The sequence below is a fragment of the Podospora pseudopauciseta genome, chromosome 4 (genome assembly GCF_035222475.1).
Source record: "Podospora pseudopauciseta strain CBS 411.78 chromosome 4, whole genome shotgun sequence".
Classification (NCBI taxonomy): Eukaryota; Fungi; Ascomycota; class Sordariomycetes; order Sordariales; family Podosporaceae; genus Podospora; species Podospora pseudopauciseta.
In genome coordinates, this window is record NC_085894.1 from 2838416 (window position 1) to 2865338 (window position 26923).

Below are 26923 nucleotides of genomic sequence, written 5' to 3' on the forward strand. Positions count from 1 at the left end.
ACTGCCACTTGTCGGCACTGCCAACCTCGACATCTTCAAGCTTGGCACAGCCCATCTGACGACATTGTTCAAGATCCAGCTTTCCTATCTGGGCTGTGAGATATTCTTGAGAATTTCTTGAGTTGCGAGGAATAGTGTGTTGTGAGAAGGCATTGGGTGTGGAATTTTGAGATTTGCCCACGTTCTTTGTGTGGATTTCATTTTGCTGAGATGTACTAAATTCTCTCTCGCCTATCAAAGCCTCATCTCATCCACCAAAGCTCACAAGACCACTTAAAAAAAAGAGACATCATGAGATTATCAAGAGGCAGAGCTGCCTTGCGGCAACTGAATCTGGTCTCATCCCCAAATAGACAGCAAATATACCGACCACTCCAACAATCCCTCACCCTTACCGGTGCAAGATTAAAACCTTTTCGCAACTATGCCACCTCAGTCTCAGCAGCCGATCTAGAATTCGGCCAACCCGTCTATGAGACACACCCTCACATTCTCAAACCAGGCGAAAGTATGTAACCAACCTCACACGCTCACAAACATATACACTAACTTTTTTCTCTCAGTAACCCAAGGCATCACCGCCCGCGAATACGCCTCCCGCCGCTCCCGCCTAGCCCTCTCCCTCCCTCCCGACGGCGTGGCTCTCCTCGCCGCCGCCGACCTCAAATACCGCTCCGGCGCCGTCTTCTACCCCTACCGTCAAGACTCCAACTTCCTCTACCTCACCGGCTTCCTCGAGCCCGAATCCCTCGCCGTAATCCGCAAAACCGGCCCCGGCCCCGACGACTATCTGTTTTCCCTCTTCTGCCGCCCCAAAGACCCCCGCGCAGAACAATGGTCCGGCCCCTGGTCCGGCCTCTCGGCAGCAGAAGACGTCTTCAACGCAGACAACAGCTACGACATCTCCCGCGCCTCCACCACCCTCCCCTCCCTCCTCCGCGGCGCCTCCAAAATCTTCACCGACATCCCCCCCTCGCTCACCACCCCCTCCAACATCGGGCCCCTCCTCAAATCCCTCTCCCTGCCCACCTCCCCCTTACAAACCCTAGTCAACACCCTCCGCGCGATAAAATCCCCCGCCGAAGTCGCCGCCATGCGCCACGCCGGCCAGGTCTCGGGCAGGGTGATTACCTCGGCCATGCGCCGCCCCTGGACCCTAGAAAAAGACCTCCACGCCTACCTCGACTACGGCTTCACGCAGCACGGCCTCAGCGGGCCAGCCTATGTCCCTGTTGTTGCTGGCGCAAGCAGAGGTTGCATGATCCACTACGTGCATAACACGTCCGACCTGCCCGCCAACTCCACCGTGCTGGTCGATGCGGGGGGTGAGTACGGGTACTACGTCACTGACATCACGCGGACCTGGCCGGTGTCTGGAAAATTCTCCCCTGCTCAAAAAGACCTCTACAATGCTGTGCTTACCGTTCAGAGGCAGTGCGTGGCGCTGTGCAGGGAGAACGCGGGGGTTAGTCTAGATGAGATTCACCGCGCGGCGGAGAATGGGTTGAGGGAGCAGCTGGCGTTGTTGGGGTTTGAGGGGTTGACAGCGGGGACGAAGAGGTGGACGGGGAAGGGAGGGGAGGATCTGATGGATGTGCTGTTTCCTCATCATGTCGGGCATTATGTCGGGTTGGATGTTCATGATGTTCCCGGGTATGGACGGTCGGTGGCGTTGAAGAAGGGACACTGCGTGACGGTGGAGCCGGGGGTGTATGTACCGGATGATGATAGGTTTCCCAAGCATTTTAGGGGGTTGGCGGTCAGAATTGAGGATAGCGTTGCGGTGGATGAGGAGGGGCCGCATGTGCTGACGACTGAGGCGGTTAAGGAGGTGGAGGATATTGAAGCGCTGAGGTAGGGTGGTGTAGTTGTTGTACGATAGGTGATGAGGGTATGTAAAAGGGGGTAAATAAAAGCAAGGTGACACATGCATTAAGCTGTAGAAACAAAGAGGCCATGTTTGATATTAACATTTGATTCATGGGTAGGTATTCTAAGTCAAGGTGCTGCTCCACCAGAGCCAGAGAAAGGACCTCCCCCTTTTACTTGCTCTGCCTAGTTTGACGGTTTGCCAATTACTGCTATCTCTTGCTCTTGCCGATCATGAGCCGTCATTAACAAGGCATACATACACAATTTTCATACCACTCGACTCAACGACACCAAGAAACCAATGTGAGATACGATTCTCCATTCTCTTCATGGCGATTCATCCCAAGTAAACTATCATCGGTATCATGAAAAATGGGACCGAAGTTCCCAAGACAATGATAGCCCGAGCATAAGACCTGGCCTGTCCAACCCAAAAGAAAATCGACCCAAAAACCCCAACATCAACATGTAATTTTCTCAACCCATCCAACCCCCTAACCCCTATTTTTAAGCATGCTTCCAAAATGAACCCTCCTCCAAAAAATGTAAATGCTCCCACCCCAAAACGCCACATCCCTTTCAATCAACAAACACACAGATGACGAAAGAAAGCCGCTTTGCCGCCAATTTTTTGATGGGAGTAGGAATTAAGTAACAAAAGAACAAAAAAAAAGTGGTATATACAAGAAATGTGTTTCTTGAAGAAATAAAAGAAAGCTTAATTGGTGATGATGTTGAGGGTGATAGTTTTTGTATGTCAACAGAACCCTCTCGGATCGAAAAGCGTCCTACTATACGTCGGCATCATGTACTGCGGTCTTGCCGTCGCGTTCAAAAGTTGTTCAAAGGCCTGCAACCGTCTTGAGAGCTCGCGGTGTTCCTGCACGATCTGTTTGTTTCGACGCTCGAGCCAGTGTATGTACTCGGTTGCTTTAGTCAGGACCGCACCCTACAAGCAGTAGTGGTTAGTTTTATTGGTAGGAGCCTGATCATGGTCGATATTAAACCCACCTTGCTGACTTTAGGCGCCCTCGATGGCTGATTCGGGTCCTCCCCTTCCTCATTTTCAGGTATCGTCCTCAGCGATGGAACAGCATCTCTCAACTCCGAGATCTTATCCTTCAAATTCGTCCGGTATTTCCTCTCGATATCGTTATGCGCCGTCCGGTCCCCTCCTGCTGCCTTGACCTTCTCCTTGGCCTTGCTGTCACTGACACTGCCCTGTCGTTTTAGCTGGTGCAAAGATCCTGGTTTCGGGTGAGGTGTCGTCGAATGGGGCGGTGACACTGGTTTTGGACCACCTGTACCGCCACCCATCCCCATTCCCATTCCCATGCCCATTCCCATTCCCATACTTCCACTACCCGAACCCCCTGCCGTAAAAGGTGTGCTCATCCCCGGGTTCAATCCCGTAAAATTCAAGTTCAGATTCGACCCTAACCCTCCCATACTCGACCCCGGATTCATGGCAATCGCTATTAGCCTCCTCTGTTCCGCCTCGTTCAAAGCCTGATTGTTAAGACCAATCAAAGAGTCCATGCGCAGGCCCGGCTGCGGTCGTTCCCAGCTAAGCGGCGTCGAGTAGAGCCCTTCCCGCGGCGGAACCTCGGGTGGTGGCGCAGATTCGATCTTGGACATGTGGTCGGCAAGATTAATCGAAGAAAACCCGTCATCGTCGTCGTCGTCATCCGAGAGAGCATTGTCCAACGCGCTGTCGTCCATCGTCTCCTCGTGTTTTAGCCTACCCCCCGCATGCGCAGTGTTTCTGGAACTATTCGTGTCAGTCACTGTACCCTGCCTGCTATTACGCCCATCCAACCGACACTCACCTCCGCTTTACAGGTGGTCTTAGTTCTCCCTCACGTCTAGAAGCCTCAACGCCCTCGGGAATACTGGCCAGCCCCTCATCCTTGTCGAAATCCAGCCAGTAATCCACAGAATCTAGCGGCGTTGCGTCCATACTGAGCCTTGACCGTTTCCGCTCGTGGGCGTCCCTCCGCACGCCTCGTGCTGGTAATACTGGCCGCGGCTGCCTGCTGTGAGCTGAAGCTTGGGATGCGGAAGAAATGCCTGGCGAGATACTGTTGAAGCCGGTGAGCGAGGAGGGCTGGGCGATGGAATCCAGTGACAGAGGGGTTGGTGCTGTGGAAGGTGACATAGAAATGCCACCATCCAGGCCCATACCGGTGGTGTCCCATATTGGTGGTGCCTGAGACGAGGTGCTGGTCATGAATGGCTGGTCGACCGGGTTGACCGTCTGAATCCATGTGTCAGCAAGAGAGAGCCAAGGGCCCACCAGGTCAGGTCCAGAAGGAGTGATGAGCAAAGTGTCTTGTGTGCTCATAAAGTCATACCTGGTTATTGGGCATCGAGAAGAACTCGAGGTGTCTTAGCGGGTCCGAGTCCATGGTTGCGTGTGCATGCCGTTTGGCGTGGCCGATGAGAGAAAAGGGGTGAAGTCGCCGGGACGGGATCCAGTTGGTGTTGAAACTTTTCGTCCAGAAGTTCAACGGTTTTTTTTGGTGGGAATTTGTTCAGCAGAAATGGGGTCTTGTCCGTCAAGTGATGGCAAGGCCGAAAGGTCTACCCAAATCGAGAGACGAGAGGCGTCTTACTCCAAGCCTCGTTTCGGTCTTGGTATTGTCTGGCCTCCAGACGAACAACGGGATGCTTGCAGGTGCGCAGTTCAGACTTTGGCGATCTGTGCCAAGACCGAAGTGAGTGGCAAAGTTGCTGGATTGGGTTGAAAAGGTTGCTTTGCTTCGGAGGAGTTCAAGAAGGGTGCGCAGGCGCCGACAGAATGAGTTGGTTGAAATCACCGGTGAGGTAAGTGACTGAGTGACTGAGTGTGAATGTGAGTGTGAGTGTGTTGTGTAATCGAGCGCGGGGGCTGGCTTGGATGCTTGAGGCGCGGCGGTTGGTTTCCGAGGAGAAGATCAGCAGCCACAGAGACGCAGCAGTGGGTAGATGTTCATGAGCTGGCGGTTGAACACAGCAGCGGACGACGGTGAGGGTCGGGGTCGGGTGCCGATAGTCACGAGATGTAGTAAGACCACGAACACTGACGGATATGGCAGCACCTAGCCAAGGGCTGTTGGAGCTACCACAAGATGGCAAATACAGGTAGGTTGAATTAAGAGGTCCCAGTCGGGGGTTCTAGGGAAATGCAGGGTGGCGAACAGCGAATTATTATCGTGGGACAAATGCTGCAATGCAAGTAGCCGTGTTGCGAGCAGTCCGGAAAGGGTTTCCAACAGGGGAATAGGAGTGATAAAGAAGACAGGGAAAAAAAAAATACACAACGAAGGTGACGGTCGAGTCGACACCAGCTAGGTCTAGTATTACTTTAGCGGCGATAACGAGTGAAAAGGGGGGCTGTTGCGCCTATGGCGTCGAGTCCTTCGAGATCCGTATTCGAGCGTAGTGCCTCTGTGTACCTGGCCCGGAAGGTATCGCTCCAGATGCGGTTTATGGAGGCCGGTAGCTGACGAGAGGGAGGTGATGTTGTCGGGTTCTATGTGTGAGAGAGCTATGTACAGGAAGTGTACAAGAAACAGACAGAGAGAGCGCGGGAAGTCGGAAATGGGCTCGAGGAGAATATGGGAGGTACCTAGGGCCCTTGTCGAGTAATGTCGAAGAGCAGCATCAGGAAGCCTGAATGTCGGTCCAGTGGCAGAATCTCCTTTCCTATTAGAGCCAGACAGGGGCGGGCTGACAGTAACGGACGACTTTGCAGGAAGACGATCTCGGTCTCGGCAACTGGCAGCAACGCCAGAGAGGGTGAAAATGGATGGTGGTGTTGTTGAACCGGGCCGAAGATACACACAGACAGATGGACACCAGAGGGAGGCTGTAACTTTTTTTTGCTGGTAGCGTGGCGGCGGGATAACGTGTGGGAGGTGGGTAAAATCAGTGATCACAAGCAACAAACACTCCTCGTGAAGTGAGTGAGACTGCAAATGGCTTCTTGGGGCCTGGGATCGTTGAAGATCTCGATGGGTGTGGCACCCTGGTATTCCAGGAGGTCGCTAGGAGTTGCTGCTAGAAGCCGATTGGGCTGCTGGATCTCTGTTGCTGTCGAGATGGCCTGACTTTTGGGCTTGGGAAATTCACTCAGACACTTTACGGATTCTCTGGGGTGCTTTGGGAAGGCGGCCAGAGGCCAATCGGGGGATTGGAGCTCTGACGCAGACTCTTTTGATTTGGGCTGATTTGAGAGCAGAATCATGCCACTTTTTGTCTTGGAGAAGGCTGCGGGTGCGTGCTTCTCCACCAGCCAAGCCGGCAGTAGCTCGATCGGCGCCGTGCTGTGATTGGCTGCAACCCCTCTGCTGGGTGTCAGCCTTACCTACGACAAAAGGTTCTGACGGGGTCTGGACCCTGATATTGACAACTCCAAGGAACATGGCTGGATGTTCTGGTCCCGCCTGGACCTGCGCCGGGCTATGGATTTTCCTGCTCTAAATGCAAGGGCTGCCGCATCACGAATAACGATATTCTCGAAGTCATGGAAGCATCGGATGCCACTTGATATATATATATATATATTTGTCTGAGGTGTTGAAGCGGTCAAGGTTGCGTTGCATGTTTGTTACTCAGCGGCAAGAAGAAGAAAAGCAAAGACCTCTTAGCTAGGTAAGTAAAGTCGGGCGATTCGGCAGCCTGATGGAAACAGGGAGCCGCAATTGCCGTGCCATTTCGTTCCATTTGCGTCGCGGAGCTATTGCAGCGTGGATTTGATATTTATACATCAAAACCGGCCAACCTGGTAAGGTCGGCCCGGCCCGCTGACATTTCCAAAGCCATTGTCGTCAAAATGGACGGCAAAGCGTGTGGTTGTTGACAGCTTCACCTATACCCTAACCCTGAGAATAGCACATGGTGGGGTGGGGTCCCCCACAAGAGGCACATCCCAAGATTGATGATCGATCGTGGGGCTGCCTTGTTGCCCTGATGCACTGGACAACCTCAAAGCTTACGACTCCTCTTTTGGGAAACCTTTCACAAAAAACACAGATACTCATCCGTTTGCTCGTTACTCAGCCGCCACTCCGCTTTGTCCATCATCTCTGACAACAAATAGCCAAAGGGCGGAGAACAGCAACCGATATCTTAGCCAACATGGCATCCTCACCTTCACCCTCCCGCCCGACAACGGACGACACCAATACATCACCACCAGCATCCCCTGTTTTGGAAGGTCGTGACTCTCCGGATCTGCCCCTCACCATGACAGCATCCACAGTTTTAATGACCCTGCCCCGTGATGCCACAACTGCCCTCGCCGCTGCCGGAGCCTTCCCTCAGGAGAAAGTCATCGTGCGTTTCCGGCCTGTCGGAGCAGCCCCGGTCGTACCTCGAGAGCAGGTCAAGGTTTCCAGCAGCTACAAGTTTGAGAATGTTGTAGCCCATCTGAGGAGATCTCTCAAGGTCAGGGATACAGACAGTGTGTTTCTCTACATTAACAGCACCTTTGCCCCGTCACTAGACGAGGTAGTGGGCAACCTATGGAGGGTAAGCGATACTCGACTTGCACCGACATGACACTTTGCTAACACTACGGGCTGCAGTGCTTCAAAGACTCGGAAAACAGACTGAATGTGTCCTACTCGATTACTCCTGCGTTTGGATAGTAAGTCTATCATGCTGGCATTACCGAAACCGCGACAGAGCTATGTGTCCCAGTCAAAAGCATGAAGCTATTATCCTTGAGTATTATTTGAAGAGTCCTCTGATGAAACGCACCAAAGGCATCCTAACTACCTATCAACACAACATGGTATCCGCCAAAATGCAATCAAATGGCCAAACAGAAAACCAGTTACCACCAATGCATACAATAAACCACAACGCTGAACCCAAGTGCAAAAGGGACAACCACGCCATGCGAAGCATCCAACACCCCCAAATCCCAATGTTCTTTACACATCCTTGACCGTCTCCGCGAACGCCTCGAGCTCGTCCTTTGGAATCGGGTACGTGTGCTCAGGGGCTGGATATTGCCGACTCTTGACCTCGTCTCGATAAGTCTCAATGGCCCGGAGACTCTCTGACCAGACATCGCCATACTTCTTGACAAACTTGGGGAGAAACCTTCCAGGGGGAAAGTTGCCCGTCATGTCGACCTGTACAAGCACCTGACCAGAGCAGCCGTTTCCAGCACCAATGCCAATAGTTGGAACAGAGAGCTTCTCAGTGATAATGGATGCCACCTCGGCAGGGACTGCCTCCAGGACCATGGCAAAGCACCCGGCTTCTTGAATGGCGAGTGCATCTTCCAGCACCTTCATAGCACCGTCAGACGTCTTGCCTTGGACTCTGAAACCACCCAGGGCATTCTGCCGTTGAGGAGTGAGGCCTACATGGCCAAGTACTGGAATGCCGGCTCTGGTGATTTTGGCAATGGTGGGAGCCATCTCTTTGCCGCCTTCAAGCTTGATACCTTGCATGCGGCCCTCTTTGACAAACCGGATGGCTGTCTCGAGAGCCTGTTCTGGGGCGATCTCGTATGAGCCCATGGGAAGGTCACCAATCTAGGAGGAATGTCAGCCAGTCTATTGCAGAGTAGAGGGGACCAGAATAGAACACATACAGTAAAGGCAGCTCGGGTGGCACGTGCAACGGATCGACAGTGTAACAGCATCTCTTCCAAAAGAACCTCTGATGTATCTTCCATGCCGAGGGCCACCATGGCAAGGCTGTCGCCAACGAGGACCATGTCCATGCCGGCGGCATCTGCCACATGGGCGCTGGGGAAGTCATGGGCAGTGATCATGGTAATAGGCTCACGCCTCTTGTGCATGGCTCGGAGGGTACCGATGGTGACCTTTTTGCGGGGGTTGGTGGGTGGCGTGCCCATGGGGGAGTGGGAGCTGCTTCTGGTTTGTTGATTTGATGCATGTTTTTGGCGGAATACAGAGGCCAGGGGTGTTGTGGTGTTGAGTGTTGATGTTGTTAATAGTGTTGTTGGTGGTGGTCGTGTGCCCCTGGAAAGGGTAGCGCACGACCTCCGAGCAACTGAGGACAGTGATGATAGGTACATAGGGTGTACTTGTTGTCACTGAAGAGGTGTGTGTGTGCGTGTGCGTCTTGCTGCACGGTGACGTCTTGTTTCAAAGTGGAAAAAAGTGGTGGTTGTTTCTCAGCTCTCTTTTTTCCTCTGCAAAGAACAGAAAGAGAAGAGTTTTTGGGAATCTGAAAATCAGCATGGTTGGGGCGAATTCGCGCAGTTTTTAATCAGCAGGGTCATGATGGTTTTTGCTGCGTACAATTGAGTATCTCTCTTGAATCCGCTGGAGTTTTGTTTGTTGCGGCGCCCTCCACCCAGAGGCCCAGTAAAACTACAGGGCGGGTTTCTTACCCCGAAAAAAAGGTTGAGGCCGGCTCTTTGCAAGCGGTTCGGGCGATCGGGGTGGAACATGATTGGTCATGAACGGTGAGCTGGAACTGGGGCCGCTGGAGCCGAGGCAGTGGTTTCGCCGAGTGCTTTTCCATCAGACATCTTTCAACACTTCCATGCATCGATCAGCTGAAGTGGCAGCCTTGTTATTGATTGTGTTATCTACTCTCAGCCTTGGGGCCATTGTGGTTGTTTTGGTGTCAGATGTACTTTTGATATTGAGTCTTTTAATAAGACTATGTTGTGAGCGGAGTTCAAAGATTTCTTACCCCTCCAACATTTTGGACTTGCAACAGCAAAAGCCAGAAAACCGGAGCCAAGCCGTCGATTTGCATGCCCGATTCCGGGTCAGCTCTGAGGATCAAATGTTACCGGCCAGGCACGCGTGACTACTCCGCCTGTGCCATTGCCGTTCGCCCTCAGCTACCGCCCATTGGGTTATGGTGTCGTATGCCCATCTACAAAAGGTGAAGAGATGGCTGTTCCCTACCCCGCTTCGCCGTACTTGTCTGTTTAACTCCGAGTGGACTACCCGGCAGGCCCGGGTTGCTTTAAAGTGGTCTCTTTGACAAGATATCGGTATACATGAGATCAAAGCCTGGATATTCTGTATGTTGGAGACTTGACTGTCAGTCCGGACTAAGGGGCCCGTTGAAAGAAGACAAAGGCGTGCCTGAGACCTGACCGCCATCGGGCCAACATCAACTCTTCCCAAATGCTTGGGCCCTCCAATCGCATGGCGTCATCTGTCTCCACCGATCACTGACACCTCATCGAACACTCATGAATGTCCATTCATACATCCAAATGGAATCCAGGAACAAGAGAGATCGGCAATATCGGGCAGTTGGGTTGTTGATTGCAAAATTGGTGTGATGGCCTAAAAGCCAACCATTGCGAGATACTCTTGGTTTTGGCTTCTCCTGTACTTGGGTGGCCTCATCGAATCTCTCTCTCTCTCGGAGCAACTGGCAATTGTCCGAGCGGCTGGAAGAGGCCCAGAGCGGGCGGGCAACGCATCCACCTTGAGGCTGCTGCAGGCGGGTGACTTCCACTGTCTGACGTCGTGACCTTTGAAAGGAACCACCACCTCATGAAGCAATCATTTCCCTTCCCCTTTTGCCCCCTTTCCAATAAAATCGCAAGCCCTTCAACGCCTCTCTCTGTAACTGCATAAAACGGCACCTAATAAGGCAGAAACAAGAAGCCGCCATTCAGGTACAACACATCAAACAACTACAGATAAAAGACCCCCCATTCCCCGCATCCCGCATTAACACTACGTGCCACACCCACCGCTGCTAGTACACCATAAGACCACCACCACCACCACCCAGCTGAGTCAACCGATCCGATCGTCGACCCCTAATAGCAGCAGCCCTCGCTCGCCTCTTTCGCAAGTGCGCGCCTGCCAACTCCAAAAAGAAAACCATTAAGGTAGGCCAGCGAGAAAAAAAACACCTTTGGGATTGATCTCCTCCTTTTACGCTATACCTATCCTGCTGTGGCTCTGCTTGCTACTAGTATACTACATCCTCTCTTCCTTTCCTAACACCGATCCCTCAAACCTCGAACGCCCTGCCAGTTGCCACCCGCTAACTCAAACTCCTCGATTTTGACAAGACCGACGCCAAAAACTCCACGCGGGCGTGTCCCTTTGAAAGCCACACCATCCCAAACGACTGGTAACGTAGCGATCCAAGTCGGCAAAGATGGCTTCCCCGCGTCGCCGCATCGAGACAGATGTCATGAAGCTGTACGTCTACCTGCGAGGGAGGGTCATAAAAAACCAGGACTGATGGGAAATGGGTCGATAGGTTCATGAGCGATTATGAGGTCACCTTGGTCAATGATAATAGTACGTATACATACATATACCCGACAGCGTGGGGCAAGGGGCTTGATGCGGTGGGATGCTAACAGGTTATGCTTTAATTTGCAGTGTAAGTCAAGCTCGACGCCACGACGATGGCTACAGCGGCCCGATACTCTACACGGTGCGATGGTTTGCAAGATGGGAACCTTGATGACTGATGCGAGTGGTGGGAACGATAGGCAGGAGTTTTACGTTCGGTTCAAGGGACCTACTGAGAGTATGTTATATCTGCTCGATAAAAGAGGTGGGATAGCTAACCCGGTGCAGCTCCCTTCGAAGGTGGTGTCTGGAAGGTTCATGTCGAGCTCCCTGATCAGTACCCGTATAAGTCGCCGAGTATTGGGTTCGTGAACAGGATTTTTCACCCTAATATTGATGAGCTGTAAGTTTGACCACACGGAAGCATATAGGCAAGATTGGAATGAGAGGCTAATGACTGGGGGATTATAGGTCTGGATCGGTCTGCCTCGACGTCATCAACCAAACCTGGTCGCCCATGTTCGACATGATCAATATTTTCGAAGTCTTCCTTCCGCAGCTGCTGCGCTACCCGAACCCGACGGATCCGCTGAATGGGGAGGCGGCAGCGCTGTTGATGAGGGAGCCGAAAAGCTATGATATCAAGGTCAAGGGTGAGTAGCCTTTCTGCTCTCTTTTTACGGTCACTCGCTTTTACCGGAATCCTCGGGTCGTAAATGGACAAGTACGAAATTGCTGACGATATCCCAATGACAGAGTACGTCCAGAAGTACGCCAGCAAAGAAGCAGCCGACGATGCCGGCGCCGAAAGCGAAGACGACGACGATCTGTCCTCGGTGGCGAGTTTCGACGACGACGATGAGGAACAGCAGCCAGCTGGTAAGATGGATGATGTATAGGGTTGGATTTGTCGTTTGTTTCCGAGGGGTACTCCAGCGGTGTGTTGAATGCTTTTTCGTCTTGACCAAATCATGGATGGACTACAGGTATGGGTGGATAAGGGAGTTGCAATGGCTTGGTACGGTACTAAGGGTTTTCTAACGGTTCTGGTTCCTGGTTTTGATATCCATTGTTTTTCTTTTCTTGGAGGTTGATGCACACTCGGAGGCTATGAATGTGTTGTTTGGTTTGCTTGGCTCCGGACTTCCGGCAACAAAGAGTCTGAGGTTGGCTTGTGTGAGAAACAGTCAGACTGTGAACCTGACTGCACACAGTTTAGGCGACTTCACTATATATGTTCAGGATCAAGTTATAGAGCGACTTTTACAACGACTGCTAGGGTTGTAGAGTGAGGCAGCAGCTACAGATCTGGAGCAAGCTGCAGCCAGCCAATCAGCGCCGATAAGACAGAGTATGACTTGACTAATAGTATCCCAAGTTGTAGTTGTAGTTGCAGTTGTAGTCAAAGCCGCTAGGTACCGACAAATGGGGAAAGCGAAAAACAATCAATCTTTTCATGAGTATGAGGTATCATCGCTATGCTATGCAGATAAAACAAAACGCAAACCTTTTCCGTGTCCCTCCGGGAGTTAAGCCGAGTCAGAGTCGTAACTCACGAGTAGAGCACGCTGCCCTGCAGGCGCTGTCGGCTTAAGCTCCCCTTTGCCACCTCCAGCGAGGGTATCTTCTGGCTGCGTCGGTGCCAGTGCCGGTATCGGTTTCTCACCCTCGTCCTCTGCCCCCCGCTTCCTTTTCTTTAACCCAGGAAGCAAACCACCCCCCTTGTCCCTGCTGCTTTTGTTATCCCCAAAAGCAACCAAGAACGGGTCTTTCATCGCCCTGGTATTTGTCCTAATCTCCTCCACCAAACTCTCCCTCATCCTGTCAGCTTTAATATCCCTCTTCAACCTCCCCTTTCCCTCCTTTTTAAGCCCCTCTTTCTTTTTCCCATCCTCAAACAACGGCCTCGCCAAAACCCTCTCCACCCCCATCCCCTCGTTCCCCTCGGACACACCCCCAAAATCAACCAATCCCGCCCTCAACCCATCCTCCTCCCTTTCAGGAAGCAACTTGATCCTCAACCCCATCCTCTCCCTTATCCCCTCATCCCTCTCCTCCTCCCGTTCCCGCCTCTTCCTCCCCTCCCTGAACCCCGCCCTCAGCCTCCTGTTGGCAGTAAACGGGTCCTCCCACAGCCTCTCATTACTATCCCGCAACTCATCTATCCTAACCGTCGCATCCCTCGCCTGCTCCCTATCCGCAATCGTCTTTTCCAGCTTCCCAAACGCCGTCTCCCTCTCCTCTTCCTTTTCCCTCTGCGTCTTGATGCTCGTCGTGACTAAATCATCAGTCGAGGTAGCGACGTTTTGTCTCCGGGCGCCCGAGAGGACGACATAGTCTGTGTTTTTGGGGTCGGTCTGGATGGTGATGGTGCCGGAGCAAGGGGGGTGGCGGAGGGTGAAGGTGTAGATTGGGGTGGTGTGGTAGGAACCGGAGCGAGATTTGGAGGCGTTGAAGCGGACGCCTTGGGGGATGAGGGTTGGTTGGGGGCAGGTGGCGCACCAGATGGGGAAAGGCATCTCGAAGCGGACGGTGAGGAGGCCGGGTTTGGAGGCGCGGGGGCCGAGGGGATGTTTTTTGTGGAGGGGGTTGCCTGAGGTGAGGAGGCCTTCGAGGTCTGGGGGGACGTAGCGGCCCATGTTGAAGCCTTGCATTTTGAAGGTGGGCGGGGGGTTGATGGGAGGGAGTAGGTGCGTAAAGGGATTCTGGTGGGTTATTTGAAGGCGCGATGGATGGATAGGCTCGATGATTGTGTTACTTGACGGTTGAATACTCAAGATGGTCAGCGCGCTCGACGGTGGGCGATCGCGCCGTGATCAAAGGTTGAGGTTTCGTCCATGTTGAGGAGCGCGGAAGTTTAGCGAGTGACGCAGCTAACAGACCCCTGACACCCAGTTGCCGGCCGGGGTGCAAAGGTGGCGTTCTTAGTGGGCTTCTAGCGTAGATTATATCTTGGCATGGAATACTTATGTTTACTTTCCCTAACCCTTTGTCTGTAGTGTATTCGACATCTTCAACATTGGTGTCTCGACCAAATTTGAATTTCCTGAGTTGCTATATAACGTCGGGTGTCCAGCTTGTTTCTCAGTCACCACCCTCTTCGTCTCCTCCACCCCCACTATATCCTCCACCCCAACCGAATCCTCCATCAGGCCATGAACCACGGAATTTGACTTTCTGGTACTTGACCTCGAGATTGCCAGGAACGGAAGGGTGGATGGCGAAGGTGTTGTCCGAGTCGGAGTGGTGGTTGGCGTTGCTGTTTGAGATTTTGTTTTCCTTGCCAAAGCTCATTTCGGATACCGACCGGGACAACTTTGACAGGATTTTACCCATGTTAGGTCTCGAAGGTGACGTTAGTATTGTGCAAGAGGTTTGATAGAAGTGAGGCGAGCTTGGCCAAAACCAACAGGTTCTCTGGCAAGTGAAGGCCCCCTTATCATTGTATTTCCTGCCCTGGAACATGTGCCATCAAGTTTTGAATGAGGTATCTCTTGCTGACATGGGATGGTTGAGTTCGTCTGCACTGGGCACTGTCATGAGCTTCCATGCTTGAGCTTCTGTGAGACCTCAACCCACACACACCACGCGACTTAAGCTAACCGGATGACACAGCCAGTAGGATCACGTTAAGCTCTTAAAACAATGATTTGAGCTTTCATCCGGATCTGCTGTAGTTCATGACGCATAGCCAAGACGGGCGTTCCCTTTCCATATTGATGTACCTTGCATGGCTCCTTCCCCGCAGCGGCCCTGCGACTTCTCACGTTCCTGCATTCCCATGGGCAACCCCATCACATGTACTAGAATTAGTTGTGGAGTATCTGAAACTTCAATTCTTTTTTTCTGTAGTATGGCAGAGCTATTGATGCCTGGCAGCTTTCACCGACCATGGCAGCATCTTGGAAACCGTACCCTCATTCAACAACCAGCAATCTCTATACATCGACGAGATGTACCAAAACACCACAGATTGGCATGGTAACAGTCCTTATGCTTAACCAGCTGCCTAAACGTTCGGTACCTATTTTATACCCGGTGATGGGCCATCCCGCTGTTTACCCCCTTTATCCGGCAACCCCACGTTGATCTCCTCCACGTGCGGGGCCCAACTACCAGGTTGCTGGTGACGACTCGGGTACATATTGGCCATGTATGGTCTTTGGCATGAGACATTTCTCAGAGAGATGGACAACGTTGAAGTTGGTTACCATGAAGTCACTCTTATTACTGGGCTTGTCAGCCTGTCTCTCAGCTTCGTTGGGGCACGCGGCCAACTCCACCATCTACAACCCGATATTCCCGGGCTTCTATCCGGATCCAAGTTGTATCTTTGTCCCTGAGTGGGATGATACCTTTTTTTGTGCTTCGTCGAGCTTCAATGCCTTTCCAGGAATTCCTATTCACGCGAGCAAGGACCTGCAGAACTGGAAGCTGATTGGGCATGTGCTGAACCGCAAGGAGCAACTCCCCAGGCTGGCGGAGACGAATAGATCAACCAGGTAGGAATTGAATCGATCTAACTGAGGACAGTATCATGGCTGACAGCCTGAAGTGGCATTTGGGCACCGACCATCAGATTTCACGATGACACTTTTTGGCTTGTCACGACACTGGTAGATGATGACCGCCCTCAGGCAGATTTTACCAGATGGGATAACGTATGTCTTCCCCACCACCTGTTCTTCGAAGAGGATGCTTATCTTTTTCTGCTTGGCAGATTATCTTCAAGGGCAAGGATCCGTACGACCCAGCCTCGTGGTCGAATGCCATCCACTTCAATCTTACTGGTTACGATCCTGAGCCTTTTTGGGATGTAGATGGAAAGGCTTACATCAACGCCGCCCACGCATGGCAAGTTGGGTATGTACTACTTTAACTATTTGAACTTTGAAATGGTGTGGGCTGACCATGGCTGTTAAAGACCTTACATTGAACAAGCGGAAGTCAACCTTGACACGGGAGAAGTTGGCGAATGGAACGTCATATGGAACGGAACCGGCGGCCTTGCCCCTGAAGGACCGCATATCTACCACAAGGATGGATGGTATTATCTCCTGGCTGCAGAGGGTAAAAATACGGCAACCCATATATTCTGTCCAAGTGAACTAAGCTGACCCTCTTCTAGGTGGAACTGGTGTTAACCACATGGTCACGATGGCTCGCTCAAAGAATGTTTCTGGACCCTACGAGTCATATGTGAACAACCCGGTCTTGTCCAATGCCAATACCTCAAGTCTTTGTAAGCGCCGAATAACCCATAACAGCAGTGGTTCGATTGACTTACACCCCCGTCAACAGTCCAAACCGTAGGCCATGCGGATCTCTTTCATGATGGCAATGGAAACTGGTGGGGTGTTGCTTTGTCCACTCGCTCAGGTCCTGAATACATACACTATCCCATGGGACGGGAAACCATCATGACGGCTGTATCCTGGCCTGAGGGAGAGTACCCAGTTTGGACACCCATCAGCGGTGAAGTGAGCGGTTGGCCTCTGCCGCCTGCGGCACGGGATATCAAAGGGGTGGGGTAAGTTGTGAATTCGCAACTTCTGCTCGTCATGCGCCTAGCTAATCTCGATTTTCCTCATGCTTTAGGCCATTTGTCAACCATCCGACACCCGAGATTCTCACCTTCTCCAACGATACCGCTCTCCCAGCCCACATCACGCACTGGCGTTACCCCAATCCATCCTCCTTTACCATCTCGCCGCCTGAGAAGCCAAACACTCTGCGAATCAACCCTTCGAACATCAACCTGACCGCTCTGAATGGAAATTACGCCGGCCCAGGTGGTCAGAGCTTCATCTCGCGCCGACAGCAAGACACACTTTTTACTTTCTCCGTCGACCTTGACTTTTCTCCCACAGCCATCGAAGAAGAAGCCGGTGTATCTGCTTTCTTGACACAGAACCACCATCTCGACATTGGGATCGTGCTGCTGCCTCCAAGTGCCAGCACTGCGACTCTCTTGCCGGGACAGCCCGCGGGACAAGAAGAGGAGGCTCTGATTCCGCAGATCAGGTTCAGGGGGGAATCCTACGTGCCTGTTCCGAAGCCCATCATTGCCCCTGTGCCCAAGGCTTGGAGAGATGGAAAACTGAGGTTGGAGATCAAGGCTGCGAATAGGACTCATTACAGCTTCAGTGTTGGGCCAGCGGGGAGACAGAGCTTGATGCAGACGTTGTTGTATGCGAGTAATGAGCCTGTTAGTTGGGGTTTTACTGGTAGGTTCTCCATGGAAGATTAGGGGATATCATTGTGTTGCTAACTCGCTGAAATAGGGGTGCTCCTTGGCGTATATGCCACGAATAACGGGAGAAATGGGACGACACCGGCATATGTCTCGAACTGGCAGTATCTGCCTCAGGGGCAGTTCAGAGACTAAGGGTTGGGCTCCCAAGCATAGGCACTGTCATCAAACAGATAAACATTGGATAAACAAAGAAACAATACCATCCCTACCGTCATGAAAACTCATCACATCTCATTATTTCCCTTGCAAGTCAGTATACCCCAATCACTGCCTTTTGGGGTATTCCAACAAGCCCCTCATCACAAAACATACCTAAACCCAACCATCCCCTCCCTCTCCCCATTCTCCCTCCTCCCTCCATCCCCCACCCTCAACACCACCTGAGCCCTCTCCCTCTCCTCCAGCCTCTTATTTTTCCTCGCAAAATGCCACCTCAACCCCGCCGCCAGCCCGGCATTAACAAACATAAACATCGCACAGACCACCATCCCCTTTGTATACCCAGGCCTGTCCCCCTCGGGGAACAGCCTCGTCCCCAACAGCGGCCCGCACTGCCCGACCATATTCAGCACCGCAATGCCCACCCCCCGTTTGGTGTCGCTCCCCTGGTTATTCAACGTCCACGGAAGGACATTGGCTATACTAGGAAAGACACCCCCGGCAGCCAAAAAAACAGAAAAATACCGGACCGAAACGAGGTGTTCTGGCAGGGTTGCTAGTAGCACGTACCCCGCCCCGCCGACGAGGGAAAGACAAATGATTGTCAGGCCGCGTTGCTGGGTTTTGTCGGCGAGGTAAGTGGACAGGATGCAGATGAGAAAGGAGAGGAAGTAAGGCGGGGCGGTGAGACCCTGTGCGGTGGAGGTGTTTGGGGAAAGGGACATGGAGGAGAGGATGGAGGGGAGGAATACAGGTAAAGAGGAGAAGGAGACGTTGAGGGAGAAGTACATTAGAGAGGGGAGGAGGGTTTGCAGACTTTCAAAGGTGGAGAGGATTTCGCGGGGGGAGATGCTTCGCCAGCCGGTGGGGGTTTGACCTTGCTGGGGGGTGTGGAGGGATAAACGGGCTTTGGCGACGGAAAGTTCGGTTGGGGTTAGGACCGGGGCGGTGGTGGGGGAGGAGGGGAGGTGGAAGTAGAGGATGATGGCTAAGATGAGGGTGGGGAGGCCTTCGATTAGGAAGAGGAGGCGCCAGGGCGGGAGAGGGGGCGAAGGGGTGCTGGTTATGGCGTAAGCGAGGGCGCCGGCGAAGGTTGTTGCGAGGGGGGCGGCGGAGAGGAAGATGCCGCAGCGGAGGCCGAGTTCGCGGCGGCGGTAGAAGAAGGATAGGAGGTAGGGAACGCCAGGGGCGAAGCCGGCTTCGGCCATGGCGAGGAACCAGCGGCAGACCATGAGGGATTGCCAGTTGGGGGCGGCGGATTGGAGGGTTGAGGCGAGGCCCCTGGGGAGACGGTTAGCGGGTGGAAAAGGGGGGAGGTGAGGGGGGAGTACCAGGTTGCTACTGTTATGGTGGCCCAGATATCTGGGTTGGGTTAGGATCTGATGTGTTAGGAGAAAATAGGAGGCAGGCATACGAGGAGGCATGATCTTCCACATGAGGGCAAAGCCTTCAAACAAGACTGAGAAGCTGTCAGCACCAAGTCCAAGAAACGAGCATAAGGCACTTACTATACGGTATGTAGAATATGGTGAGCAGCCACTGATAGTGCTCATCGTCAAACCCAAGATCATTGCCCATTCCCGCATTCTGCGCATTCCCAATATTGGACCGATCAAGAAAGGCAAGCATATAAGCCAGAAACACCAGCACGACCAGCGTCTTGTCAAACTTCCTCCTGACCCGCTTCTCAACAACAGGGTCGATCTCGACAATGACGTCGCCCAGTAAGGTGCTGCCTCGTCTATCCTGGTTTCTGGGTCCATGTTGGCTAGAAGTATAAGGTTGGAGAGAAACACCGAGCCCATGCTTATCCTCGTCGTCGTCTACAGGCGGTGGGAGCTTTTCAATCTTGTTAATTGCTCTTATTCTGTCGACGGACATGTTGATATCGTCCTGGTACTTTCTGGTGGAGATGGCCGTGTTGTGGCTGGTTTCCCTCAACTCAACAGAGTTGCTCCGACGGTGAAACCCGGGTAATTCGACGGGCGAGCAGAAAAAGGGAGGCATGAAAGAGAAGAGCCGGTGGGGGGTTAGCTGTCAACAGTGTGGTTGAGCAGCTTGTCTTCCAACGTTGAACTACCAACGACCACCAGCCAGACAACAGCGAGATACCTTAGAGAGGGGAAAGTCGGAGTGTGCGGGCAAACACATTGGCATCCAAAGACAAGCTCACCCAGCGTTCCGCTGCATGTGTGCGACCGACACAAACATAGTGATGGTGGTGATCGTCCAGGCAATCGGCCTCACCTGCCATCTCTGGTTCTTCTGACAGCTGTGCGCTGGCTTGGAGAACAGAGATTGATGCTGTGGTATCATCCAAGCTGCCAGATCTTGCCGCCAAGGGCGAAAGGACAGGCGAAGACAAGGTTTCGACGGTTTGAACTGCTGCGGTCATAGATGGCTCAATCATGCCAATGTCAATCCGTCACTGAATCTGTGATACCTGATCCCAAGTTCCTGACCCGGCCGAATCGGTCCGTGAGGTGAGAATGGGGGAACTTTCGCGATACGACCTTCAATGATTTCATCCTACCCAAGGGAGCAAAGATAGCGATATCACCAGCTATGTCTTATGCTCAAACCCTCAAATCCCCGCCTTTTTCCTCAGAGAGAATCAGGCAAGGCGTTGTGACACACAAACGGTCACGACAGACTGCATGCGGCGGTCGTGATCCTGCAGTACATCGATCAGCAGGCTCCATGCATGTCTTGCGTTGCGTAACATCTCTGAAGTTCTGCAGCACCCAGAGTCGTTTGGTTTAAATATCTGTGACATCACGGCAACCTGACGCGCACCTGTGGTTGGTCTGGAAAAGGTGTGGTGGTGATGTGACAGGTGGTTTTTCGGGCTGTACCGAGAGATATTTGGATAGTGTTGTTGCACCCGTGAGAGAGAAGTCGGGTGGTTGATGCTTGCCGAGCTCATTGTGTGAGTGAGAACGACCTGAGTTTGAAGTCGTTGACGATGATGTCAGTCTGGGCAGGGACCGAAGTTTATGCATGTGAACTACCTAGTGTTGTTGGGGTGACTCCTGATATAGAGGCCAAATCCTCGATCAATCCTCAGCAAACCAGCTACGACAGATGATCACATCTGTAAATCTTCCGTAGTATAGTGGTCAGTATGTGAGCTTGTCATCCAACAACGCTCGAGACCCGGGTTCAATTCCCGGCGGGAGAGTTAACCACAACCTTTTGTCTTTTTACTAGCTTGCTCTGTCTTTTTGCCATTGCAGAATTCACAACCCATATCCATCCAAATTTGCGAATGTACTGCTCGCTGCAAAAGTAACGGCGGTTGGCTCATGGAGAACTTCCTACCGCCTGCCATCTTGGCATGCGTCTCAGGATCTTCTTCTTTCCAGTCACAAGAAGGCGTGGAGGCCGCACCGGGTAAATAGAAAATATTGGGACCATATGATACTGAGGCATCTATATCAGCCCGCACTCAACCTGTTATAAGCAACCCAAAAATAGAGACTATTGTTCACTCGTAGGCCGGGTTTCACAACGTCCCGCCGAGGCAGTTATCCACCCGCTGCAACGGCCGTCCCGTAGTGGCCCAGAAAACCGGGAGAGCTCTTGTCTCCATATTCTCGTCTAGACTTCATTTCTTGCCGTCTCGTAGGGCTGAGCTCTCGAAAAAACCTTTGTCGATAATCATAGCAAAAAGCATGCTCCGAGCTAGCATCGTGTTAGCAACAGGCGCAGTCGAAAACAGACCTGGGAACTGCCGAGATCTTGTGCGTTGAATGCGACATCGTATTTTGGTTGGGCCGAGAAGTCCAATAAGGTTTTCAATGCGAACCCAAGCGCACTGCCACACTTTAAACGCGTGATGAGTGACAGCTAGTCGGTAGACAATTTGTTGCTGACTGAGTGAGCACAAAAGTCGGTGTCTCAGTCAACCCTTCTAGAGCCACCAAGTGACATGCTGCGAGCGAGACATGTTTCTTGTCATATGCCAAAAAAGGGATATGCAACGTTGTAAGTGGCCTCCTTCCTCGCCATCTGACCCTCTTCGCTATGACGGAAATGGCCTCTGAAATAAATCATATTTCCTCGGCGGGCACCAAAGAAGAAGAGAAAGTCCATGAAACCATGAAACCGGAGACTGGGCGGATGTGATCCGACATCCAGAATAACGGCTCCGTTGCCATAGGTGGCGCGCTAACGTCGTACGAACCGTTCGGCCGCGGGGGGGAAAATGCGAGGAAAAATTACAAGAAGGAAGATGCCCCTTGCTGTTCTCCTGTTTCAGCGGCCAGGATGCGAACACCATAGAACCACCGCAGATTCGCTCACCGTTTCGTACAAGGGCGAGATGTTGTTTCGGTGACTGGTACAGTGGCAATGGGCGGGATCAACGCTTTTCCTGTTGGTCTCACCGCTGGCCTTTGACTTGAGGTTGTTTGCATGGCGTGCAGGAAGACGCCGGTGGGCGTCGGTCTCCGGAGAGCGGGCCTGGATGCGGGCAACGTGGGGCGGCAGCGACCAACCTCGTCAACCCAACCGTCCTCCACCACCAAGCGCTGGGAGATCGATCACGAACTGCCACTAGATTGGTCGACAGACAACATTTCGAGCACGGGCATTGCACGGGGGCCGGATCGACCATGCGGCGTTGATGTTTGTTTGCGCCAGTGCGGCCCACGGCCTCTGAAATAATGACAACAAGAACAATATCGAGTTTTGATATGACACGGCCAAGTGCTTCTTTTGCTTTCAGCTTTCCCATCAGCTGGGAAAAGGCGATTCGATAGCGCCGGTACGTGGCCGGTAGTTTTTCACCCGCCGTCGGGGTCCGAGTCTCGTGTTTTGGGAAATTCGGTAGGCAACAACTCCTTCTCATTTCAATTTTCATAAGCAACGCTGCCGCCTCATCTTGGAGTGCTTGGCTCCAAGACTTTTTCCACGGGAAGCACGCCCACGTTGCACACGATCTGATGTGAGCACAAAAATGGTTACACAACGCAGAGCAATATCTCTGGGACACGACATTTTGTCCACTTCTTCTGGGCCATCCTCAGTCCTCACCTTATTTTATCTCAATACCTCTAGATCATGGTGGTGACTAACTCTCTCGTATTATCATCTTGCCCAGACTGGGCTAGCCCAGGCAGGCCACTCGCCATCACTTCAAAATCCCAAAACATGGGGTTAGTAGCGTCCGACACCCCTTGAATGCCAAGGCTAGCTTTCCTTCCTGGGACGTGTGCCTCAGCAGTGCCACTGGCTGGGCAGCATCTAGGGGTCTTCCCTGCATACGCGCCTCTGATTGGCCTGATTGGCCTGTCAACGGAGACAACATGCGCTCCCTTGGCAGGGTGGGCAGGTGACATTGCTGAATTTCGGCCGTCGGCGGCTCAGATGCCCCCAGCGGCCAACAAAGGCGTGAGAGGTTGGGACCCCGGTGGGAAAGGGGCTCGGCGCTGCTGGAAGGAACATTGAAAGCGATGATGGGTCCCCGTTTGTCAACCTCTCTCGTTTTTCCCCATCCCCATCCCCCATCGTCAGCAGACAAACTCACGCATACACGAACTGCCAACACCAAGGCTCGTGTTGCCCACGCTTCTTCAGTCTCTCGTTCACAGCCTCACTGGCACTTTTCTCTTTTATACACTCGCTCATCATCACCACTTGCCTCGTGCTCTTTTTCAATCATCAGCCATCACTTGACCCGCATCAGCGCATACATCACCACCAACTACTAAGCAACAACAACAACAACAACAACAACAACACACACTCATCTTTCTTGGAATATTCAACTGTACCTACACTCACAACACTCTCACACCATGCTTTCCAAGTTTCTCGCTCTGGCGCTCGCCGCCTCCATGGTCTCTGCCCAGACTTACACTGACTGTGACCCCACCAAGAGATGTGAGTAGTTCCTGTCTCAAGACAACATTCCACATCTCGCCATGAACGTGTCGCTGACACCCCCGATCTAGCCGACTGCCCTGCCCGCAAGGCCGTTGGGTCCAAGCCCGTCAACATTGACTTCCGTCAGGGCAAGAACAAGTTCTTTAAGGAGGCCGAGGGTACCAAGCTCACCTACGATAAGGATCTCGGTGCTGTTTTCTCCATTGCCAATGAGAACCAGGCCCCCACGGTCGGCAGCGACGCCTACATCTTCTTCGGCCAGGTCGATGTTGTTCTGAGGGCTGCCCCAGGTCCCGGTGTCGTCACCAGCTTCGTGCTCCAGTCTGACGACCTTGATGAGATCGACTGGGAGTGGCTCGGCGGGGATAATGCCCAGGTCCAACACAACTACTTCAGCAAGGGCTGCACCGAGACGTACGACCGCGGTGGATTCTCCCCCGTCGCCGACCCCATTGGCGCTTTCCACACCTACACCATCAAGTGGACCTCGGAGCAGCTCGACTGGATCATTGACGGCCAGGTCGTCCGCACGCTCAAGAACACCGGCATTGAGGGCTGCGCCGGTTATCCTCAGTCCCCCATGCAGATCAAGCTCGGTACCTGGGTTGCCGGTCGTAAGGATGCTCCCCAGGGCACTATCGAGTGGGCTGGTGGTCTTGCCGACTTCTCTAACGGACCCTCTGACGGGTACTACCAGAGCCTCAAGATCATCGACTACATGGGTGGCCACAAGGAGGCTACCGAGTACCAGTATGGCGACAAGTCTGGCACCTGGCAGAGCATCAAGGTTATTGGGAGCAGCGGTGTTGTTTCCAGCAGCAGCAGCGTCACCTCCAAGGCCACCACCAAGACTGCCACTTCTGCCACCACTCTTCAGACCGTGACCTCTAGCACTGCTCTCGGCGCTACTAATGGTACCCTCACTACTGATGTCACCACCACCCCCACCAGCACCACCGAGGAGGTCACCGAGACCGAGACTGCCATCCCCACCGGTGCCGCCGGCAAGGTTGCCCTCAGCAACATGGCCGCCATGGGTGCCGCCGCTGTTCTCGGCTACCTTGTTCTCTAAACGCACACGCCATTTGGACACGATAAGAGGATAGAAGGTTGTTTCAAGTTTTGTCTCCCATCACCGGAGCTATTTTGCGTCTTCGCCACACTCCTTACATTTGCGTCTGGCAATAAGAGCAGGGGTACGCTTCCGCAATCCCCCCATTGCGCGCTTTCTCTTGGGTCCTTGCGGAGCAGTGGTCCCCCGAGATGTGCGCACGACATTGTGATGAGAACGGTCGCCCTGACGGATCTTGTTGCTGGCTGAGCAAATACCGATGCCCAATGTTTATACGAGTTTAATACCGGTGGTCCCCGGGAGATATATATGTCGACACGGATAGGAAACAGTCATGGCATCTGTTAGATGAGACAAGGCAATGTTTTTTAGATGAAGATTTTTGGGGGCACGTCTGTATACTGAGCGAGCATGTTGTTATGGTTTTTTTTGGCGTGTTTAGAAGTTGTGGCATGACTGCTTGTTATTTGATAGCTTGGAAGCGTTTTTGTTGTAAATAGATACCGAGACTTCAACGTATGTATTCGATTGGAAAGACGACATATTGGATTGAAGTTGACGAGGCTCTTTTTCAAGTGTTTTGTGTTGATGATCCCAAGACGGCATGGGTAAAAGTGGTGGCTCTATTCCGGGTTCCTCATCGGAAAATATTTTCAGGGGTCAAAGGGGCAATGCAAGATCTCCAATCAGCGTTGCATGCATCCGAGATGCCTGGCAAAACGGTGAGATGCATGAGGTCATCCCGCTTCCGATTTGGGGGGCCTTGTGCAGCTATTCTCCATTCAGATTGAAGGGGGGTGTGAGGCTCCAAAATGCGGGGAACCTCTCACCGAACCTGAACCCCCTTAGCCCTTCAGCTCAGACACAGGACAAAGAAGGCTGGGAGCCAGGAAGCAAGGCAACAGGCTGCCTTGTCAGGCGTTGGTTTATATCAGTAACTGGAGTGTACGACCTTTTACTGTGACTCCAGAGCCGAGAGGCTTGGATCGGAGTCATCTCCTGGAAACAAAGACACGAAAGCCGGAAACCAGTTGTGCTTGTAAGAGGTATGTAGAGAACTGTTTAATAGATCTCCTATTTTGTCTAAACCTTTGATGGAAAAGGGCCGCTTTTTCACATACTTACACGTCTATAACACAAAGCCTTTACCCAACATTGCCCATCTCATACTTTCTCCTTACGTGAAAAAGACCAGCCAGCTAACAAATTCACCAGTCTCAAGCACACAAACCCCAAACCAAGAACCATGGCCTCCTCCGCCTCGCGAGCAGCCCTTAGCTCCATCCCCCTCTTTCACGAAAAACTTCTCAAATCCAACCGCATCCTCGCCGTCTGTGGCGCCGGCCTCAGCGCAGCCTCCGGCCTTCCCACCTTCCGCGGTGCCGGGGGTCTATGGAGGAACCACAACGCCGTCGACCTCGCCACCCCCGAAGCCTTTGACGCCGATCCCGGTTTGGTCTGGCTGTTTTACGCCTACGTACTCCATTTCCATCCCCATTTTCCTTTGATGTACAGGTCTGATATTTATCAACAGCGCCGACACATGGCCTTGACAGCCAAGCCCAACCCGGCTCATTACTCTCTGGCCGAGCTGGCGAGAAAGAGACCTGGTTTTAAATGTCTTTCTCAGAATGTAGATAGTATGTCAGCCATCTCCCCCCTTTCCGTCCCCTGTTCCTAACCCCAATCAAGACCTCCACGTCAGAGCCAACCACCCAAGCGATCAGCTCTCTCTGCTTCACGGCTCGCTTTTCACGCTCAAGTGCACCACTTGCTCCTGGAAAGACCCTTATAATATCGCCGATCCATTATGTCCTGCCCTTGCCCCGGCGGCAGAGTCCAATCCTGACCCGACAAAGCCGCTTCCTTTGCTAGATCCGGCCCAGCCGTTGGCCGAGATTAGGGAGAGTGAATTACCGCATTGTCCGGATTGTAAGACTGAACTGCAGAGGCCGGGGGTGGTGTGGTTTGGGGAGATGCTAGATGAGGATATGTTGGATGATATTGAGGAGTGGATTGAGAAAGAGCCGGTGGATATGGTTTTGGTCGTGGGGACGAGCTCGGCGGTGTATCCTGCGGCGGGGTATGCTGAGCGGGCGAGGACAAAGGGGCGGACGAGTGTGGTGACTGTTAATTTGGAGATTACGGAGGAGGACTGGGGGAGGATGAGGAAGGGGGATTTTGGGTTTGAGGGGGATGCGAGTTTGTTGTTGCCGGAACTGTTGAGGCCGGTGATTGGGGAGGTGAAGGGGGAGGAGGAGGAGCTGGAGGGGTAAATTTAGGGTGGGTATATGGGTGCTGTGTTGAATGTTAACTAAGGTCTGCTTGCCATGTTCAAATCTATTTCGTGAACCAATATTCAGTAGTGTTGGCACCGACCTAATGAAGTAGACTCTAAGAGAGGGTGAGACTGTTTAGACC

At 52.8% G+C, this 26923-nt stretch overlaps 12 protein-coding genes and 1 non-coding gene across 13 annotated transcripts; 9 read left to right on the plus strand and 4 right to left on the minus strand.

The window, feature by feature from the left end:
• The first annotated feature begins 12 nt into the window (after nt 1-12).
• On the plus strand, nt 13-1970 carry ICP55 (aminopeptidase). Its single transcript, XM_062912385.1, has 2 exons — nt 13-508; nt 564-1970. The coding sequence occupies exons 1-2, from the start codon at nt 292-294 to the stop codon at nt 1856-1858; spliced, it is 1512 nt and encodes a 503-aa protein (XP_062765989.1). The 5' UTR covers nt 13-291; the 3' UTR covers nt 1859-1970.
• QC763_407470 (uncharacterized protein) lies at nt 1946-6079 on the minus strand. Its single transcript, XM_062912384.1, has 4 exons — nt 4227-6079; nt 3702-4129; nt 2884-3643; nt 1946-2821 (listed from the first exon to the last, which is right to left on the minus strand). Exons 1-4 carry the CDS (start codon nt 4278-4280, stop codon nt 2630-2632), a joined length of 1434 nt encoding a protein of 477 aa, XP_062765990.1. The 5' UTR covers nt 4281-6079; the 3' UTR covers nt 1946-2629.
• A 266-nt stretch (nt 6080-6345) lies between these two features.
• Nucleotides 6346-9117, plus strand: atg12 (Ubiquitin-like protein). The gene is made up of 2 exons (XM_062912383.1): nt 6346-7386; nt 7443-9117. Exons 1-2 carry the CDS (start codon nt 6994-6996, stop codon nt 7503-7505), a joined length of 456 nt encoding a protein of 151 aa, XP_062765991.1. The 5' UTR covers nt 6346-6993; the 3' UTR covers nt 7506-9117.
• ECM31 (cell wall biogenesis and architecture protein) lies at nt 7536-9177 on the minus strand. The gene is made up of 2 exons (XM_062912382.1): nt 8465-9177; nt 7536-8405 (listed from the first exon to the last, which is right to left on the minus strand). Exons 1-2 carry the CDS (start codon nt 8912-8914, stop codon nt 7794-7796), a joined length of 1062 nt encoding a protein of 353 aa, XP_062765992.1. The 5' UTR covers nt 8915-9177; the 3' UTR covers nt 7536-7793.
• Nucleotides 9178-9397: 220 nt separating this feature from the next.
• QC763_407440 (uncharacterized protein) lies at nt 9398-12484 on the plus strand. The gene is made up of 7 exons (XM_062912381.1): nt 9398-9738; nt 9811-10708; nt 10895-11027; nt 11089-11129; nt 11214-11529; nt 11598-11779; nt 11883-12484. The coding sequence occupies exons 4-5, from the start codon at nt 11103-11105 to the stop codon at nt 11496-11498; spliced, it is 312 nt and encodes a 103-aa protein (XP_062765993.1). The 5' UTR covers nt 9398-9738; nt 9811-10708; nt 10895-11027; nt 11089-11102; the 3' UTR covers nt 11499-11529; nt 11598-11779; nt 11883-12484.
• Nucleotides 12485-12655: 171 nt separating this feature from the next.
• On the minus strand, nt 12656-13780 carry saf4 (the record flags this gene model as incomplete). The annotated part of the gene is made up of 1 exon (XM_062912380.1): nt 12656-13780. The coding sequence occupies one exon, from the start codon at nt 13778-13780 to the stop codon at nt 12656-12658; it is 1125 nt and encodes a 374-aa protein (XP_062765994.1).
• Nucleotides 13781-14421: 641 nt separating this feature from the next.
• On the plus strand, nt 14422-17514 carry QC763_407420 (uncharacterized protein; the record flags this gene model as incomplete). The annotated part of the gene is made up of 9 exons (XM_062912379.1): nt 14422-14546; nt 14643-15628; nt 15682-15787; nt 15847-15989; nt 16051-16196; nt 16255-16368; nt 16428-16656; nt 16725-17353; nt 17411-17514. Exons 2-9 carry the CDS (start codon nt 15282-15284, stop codon nt 17512-17514), a joined length of 1818 nt encoding a protein of 605 aa, XP_062765995.1. The 5' UTR covers nt 14422-14546; nt 14643-15281.
• On the minus strand, nt 17367-20490 carry QC763_0068610 (uncharacterized protein). The gene is made up of 4 exons (XM_062905945.1): nt 19050-20490; nt 18956-19000; nt 18873-18903; nt 17367-18822 (listed from the first exon to the last, which is right to left on the minus strand). The coding sequence occupies exons 1-4, from the start codon at nt 19546-19548 to the stop codon at nt 17682-17684; spliced, it is 1716 nt and encodes a 571-aa protein (XP_062765996.1). The 5' UTR covers nt 19549-20490; the 3' UTR covers nt 17367-17681.
• Nucleotides 17596-18101, plus strand: QC763_0068620 (uncharacterized protein; the record flags this gene model as incomplete). The annotated part of the gene is made up of 2 exons (XM_062905946.1): nt 17596-17631; nt 17925-18101. 2 exons carry the CDS (start codon nt 17596-17598, stop codon nt 18099-18101), a joined length of 213 nt encoding a protein of 70 aa, XP_062765997.1.
• A 152-nt stretch (nt 20491-20642) lies between the features above and the next one.
• Nucleotides 20643-20722, plus strand: QC763_0068630. Its single transcript has one exon. It is a non-coding gene; the product is annotated as a tRNA-Asp (tRNA).
• Nucleotides 20723-21957: 1235 nt separating this feature from the next.
• Nucleotides 21958-22705, plus strand: QC763_0068640 (uncharacterized protein; the record flags this gene model as incomplete). The annotated part of the gene is made up of 2 exons (XM_062905947.1): nt 21958-22170; nt 22646-22705. 2 exons carry the CDS (start codon nt 21958-21960, stop codon nt 22703-22705), a joined length of 273 nt encoding a protein of 90 aa, XP_062765998.1.
• Nucleotides 22706-23342: 637 nt separating this feature from the next.
• QC763_407400 (uncharacterized protein) lies at nt 23343-24502 on the plus strand (the record flags this gene model as incomplete). Its single annotated transcript, XM_062912378.1, has 2 exons — nt 23343-23427; nt 23499-24502. 2 exons carry the CDS (start codon nt 23343-23345, stop codon nt 24500-24502), a joined length of 1089 nt encoding a protein of 362 aa, XP_062765999.1.
• Nucleotides 24503-25748: 1246 nt separating this feature from the next.
• Nucleotides 25749-26778, plus strand: QC763_407390 (uncharacterized protein; the record flags this gene model as incomplete). Its single annotated transcript, XM_062912377.1, has 3 exons — nt 25749-25979; nt 26037-26142; nt 26195-26778. 3 exons carry the CDS (start codon nt 25749-25751, stop codon nt 26776-26778), a joined length of 921 nt encoding a protein of 306 aa, XP_062766000.1.
• Between the last annotated feature and the right edge of the window lie 145 nt (nt 26779-26923).

Bases quoted from the DNA above. Each gene is read 5' to 3' on its own strand.
- ICP55 (XM_062912385.1), top strand. From the start codon at position 292: ATGAGATTATCAAGAGGCAGAGCTGCCTTGCGGCAACTGAATCTGGTC. The intron at 509-563 runs GTATGTAACCAA...TTTTTCTCTCAG, and splicing joins CATTCTCAAACCAGGCGAAA to TAACCCAAGGCATCACCGCC.
- QC763_407470 (XM_062912384.1), bottom strand. From the start codon at position 4,280: ATGGACTCGGACCCGCTAAGACACCTCGAGTTCTTCTCGATGCCCAAT. The intron at 3,644-3,701 runs GTGAGTGTCGGT...TGACACGAATAG, and splicing joins AGACCACCTGTAAAGCGGAG to TTCCAGAAACACTGCGCATG. The intron at 2,822-2,883 runs GTGGGTTTAATA...TACTGCTTGTAG, and splicing joins GGGCGCCTAAAGTCAGCAAG to GGTGCGGTCCTGACTAAAGC.
- atg12 (XM_062912383.1), top strand. From the start codon at position 6,994: ATGGCATCCTCACCTTCACCCTCCCGCCCGACAACGGACGACACCAAT. The intron at 7,387-7,442 runs GTAAGCGATACT...TACGGGCTGCAG, and splicing joins TAGTGGGCAACCTATGGAGG to TGCTTCAAAGACTCGGAAAA.
- ECM31 (XM_062912382.1), bottom strand. From the start codon at position 8,914: ATGTACCTATCATCACTGTCCTCAGTTGCTCGGAGGTCGTGCGCTACC. The intron at 8,406-8,464 runs GTATGTGTTCTA...CATTCCTCCTAG, and splicing joins CCACCCGAGCTGCCTTTACT to ATTGGTGACCTTCCCATGGG.
- QC763_407440 (XM_062912381.1), top strand. From the start codon at position 11,103: ATGAGGTCACCTTGGTCAATGATAATA. The intron at 11,130-11,213 runs GTACGTATACAT...TTTAATTTGCAG, and splicing joins CACCTTGGTCAATGATAATA to TGTAAGTCAAGCTCGACGCC.
- QC763_0068610 (XM_062905945.1), bottom strand. From the start codon at position 19,548: ATGCCTCCCTTTTTCTGCTCGCCCGTCGAATTACCCGGGTTTCACCGT. The intron at 19,001-19,049 runs GTAAGTGCCTTA...ACAGCTTCTCAG, and splicing joins CATATTCTACATACCGTATA to TCTTGTTTGAAGGCTTTGCC. The intron at 18,823-18,872 runs GTACTCCCCCCT...CCGTCTCCCCAG, and splicing joins ACCATAACAGTAGCAACCTG to GGGCCTCGCCTCAACCCTCC.